The sequence below is a fragment of the Coccinella septempunctata genome, chromosome 3 (assembly GCF_907165205.1).
Source record: "Coccinella septempunctata chromosome 3, icCocSept1.1, whole genome shotgun sequence".
NCBI classification, from domain to species: Eukaryota; Metazoa; Arthropoda; class Insecta; order Coleoptera; family Coccinellidae; genus Coccinella; species Coccinella septempunctata.
The window spans coordinates 6907147-6909932 of record NC_058191.1 but is presented as its reverse complement, the minus strand read 5'-3'; the positions used below and the strand labels follow the sequence as shown (position 1 = coordinate 6909932).

At 37.9% G+C, this 2786-nt stretch overlaps 1 protein-coding gene across 1 annotated transcript; it reads right to left on the bottom strand.

Moving 5' to 3' along the window:
• Positions 1 to 270: 270 nt before the first annotated feature.
• Positions 271 to 1019, bottom strand: LOC123309532. The gene is made up of 2 exons (XM_044892694.1): positions 642 to 1019; positions 271 to 520 (listed from the first exon to the last, which is right to left on the bottom strand). The coding sequence occupies exons 1-2, from the start codon at positions 788 to 790 to the stop codon at positions 271 to 273; spliced, it is 399 nt and encodes a 132-aa protein (XP_044748629.1). The 5' UTR covers positions 791 to 1019.
• Positions 1020 to 2786: the final 1767 nt, after the last annotated feature.

Below are 2786 nucleotides of genomic sequence, written 5' to 3'. Positions count from 1 at the left end.
GAACTTCCGGAGCGATGACATGTGGAAGGAATATAAGAACTTGAGAAATAAGGTCCTTTTTGAGATTCGTAAGTCAAAGAAGTCATTTATTGCTGAGGCCACATTAGAAGGAGGTAAAAAGGCATGGATGGCGTTGAAAAATATTGGGATTTCTTGTAGATTTAGGTCGGGCTTATCTGAAGAATTATCTGACCCAGAAGTAATTAATGATTATTTTGCACAATTTAATGCCACCACGAATGATGCATTATGTATGGAGAGAACTTCCTTCTATAATGAAAATAAGTTTGACCGGTCATTGTCGTTTGACTTCCACATTGTAGAGCAGGCATTGGTTACCGATTTGCTTAATGATATCAAGACCAAGTCAATGGGTGCAGATTCCATAGACATTGGGATGCTCAATTTTTGTAGGCCATTTATTGATCCCTTCATACTGCACCTAGTGAATAGTTGCATTCTTAAAGGTGTATTTCCGACCACCTGGAAAACTGCTGTTGGGGTTCCCTTGCCGAAGGTCCTAGAACCAAACACCGTGTCGGATTTACGAATTATTAGTATTTTACCTGTTCTATCGAAGGTGCTGGAAAGGGTACTTTACCAGCAGATGAGCTGTTACTTTGAAGCAAAAGAGTTGTTACCTTCCTATCAGTCTGGCTTTCGGAAGGGATGTAGCACGGCTACATGTCTCCTGTCGGTGACTGATGCTATTTTCCGTGATCTTGATCGGGGATTCATTGATGTACTCGTTCTGCTGGATTTCAGCAAAGCCTTCGACACTATCAATCATAAGTTGTTGTGTGCGAAGCTGAAATACTATGGTTTCTCTTTCTCTTCGCTTTCTTTGATATCTTCATTTCTGGCACTCCGTACGCAGACTATAAGGGTTGGTGATAGGCTTTCTAGCAGGAGGGATGTTTTGGCTGGAGTTCCACAGGGATCTATTCTTGGTCCTCTGATGTACATCATCTACACAGCCGATGTTTTTTCTAGGTTGAAATTTTGCATGGTCGAACTATTTGCTGATGATGCCCAATTGTTATTCAGGTTCTTGCCGGAGGACATTTGCTGTCTTCTGACAGAATAAATTCGGACTTGGAGGTTTTAAGGAATATTTCACTGCACCATAATCTGAACATAAACCCAGATAAAAGTAAAATGTTGGTCTTTACGGGCAAGAGAGATTATGAGAATATTGTGAACAGTTTGAACATATGTGTAGAGGGAGTAAAGCTGAAGGCATATGACAGTGCTAGAGATCTGGGTCTATTGATTGATAGAGAGCTCAATTTTTCAGACCATGTATCCCAGATTACGAGATCAGCTTTTTTCAAGCTTAAATTGATTTACTCCGCACGGAGGTATTTGACGATTGAGATCAAGAAAATGCTGTGTGAAACATTGATTCTATCGAGATTCAATTACTGTGACGTTGTGTATGGTTCGTGTATCAATCATTTTTCCCGGAATCGCATTCAGAGTATCCAAAATAGGTGCGTGAGGTTCATTTATGGGCTCAGGAAATTTGACAGAGGAATTTCTCGTAGAATAAATGAGCTGAATTGGCTGCGCATGGATAATCGGGCTAAATTGCACTTGGGTTGCTTCGTGTTCAGATTGATGAAGGTGCCGTCGGTGCACGATCTGAGGCTCAGGTTGATACCGAGATGTGCCGTTCATGATCGTCATATACGTGGCGCGAACTTGCTGACGATTCCGTCTCATCGGACGGCCGGGTTTCAGAGGTCATTCTCTTACGGTGCTGCAAAAATTTTCAATGCTGTCAACTTGGATTTGCATTCAACTTCGTATTCACAGTTTAGGGCACGTTTGAGATCTATATTATTCCAGAGACAGATTCAGTGATGTTTATTTTATCATATTCAATTTTTTTGCTTTTGCTTTCTATAAGTGTTAAGTTTTCACATATGATTTGTTTTTTTTTTCTGGTCTTGTTACATGTTGTATTACTATGGTTTGGACCATTATCAATGTAATTTTTTTTTGGGGCCTCTCTGGAGTTAAGTGTAAGAGTAGTCATAGACTAAACTTCGCTTCAGTTGGGTCCCTAACATCTTCAGAGTGTATCTTATGATTTCATTCTAATAAAGGCGATATTATTATTATTATTATTATTATTATTATTATAAGATAATATTTCGAATAAAAGTTTCTCAGTGTGCAGGGAGACCTTCGAACTGACCTTGGCATTGAATTTCAAGGTCAGTAGATTTTTACTTCTCCGGTTTTGCAGAATCTTATTATTCGTGAAAATTTACTAATATTTTGTCTGCTCCGTTTTCATCATCGAATGAATCGCTGTGAGGATATGAAGTGTTTCATGCTCAGAATGGTCATGATCAAAATAACCAAATTCTTAAGCATAGTTGAAGAAGAAGAAGAGTTCTTTTTCCAGTGGTGACAATTTTCAAATTTGGCATGCGGTGGAATTTCATTATCACGTTATCAACTGATGAACTGGAAAAAAATTAGTTAGCAAACTAGTTTTTCTTCTTGAATATGTTCATACTAAAAACAAAAACAAAAAATTCTAGGACAAATGACTGGAACACTTCATCATTGTCCGATCAACGATTTGACAGTCACTCGATTTCTAAAAAAACCTTTTCATTTCTGAATATATTGAAGAAGTACCAATTGAATATAATTTATGGACGTATAAGCATCATAATTTGATGCGAAAATGATAGATAGATATACTTTATTTGATCCATTAGGTAGGTAGATATATCTTTTCAGATGCGAATCACGTTACAAAACTACGA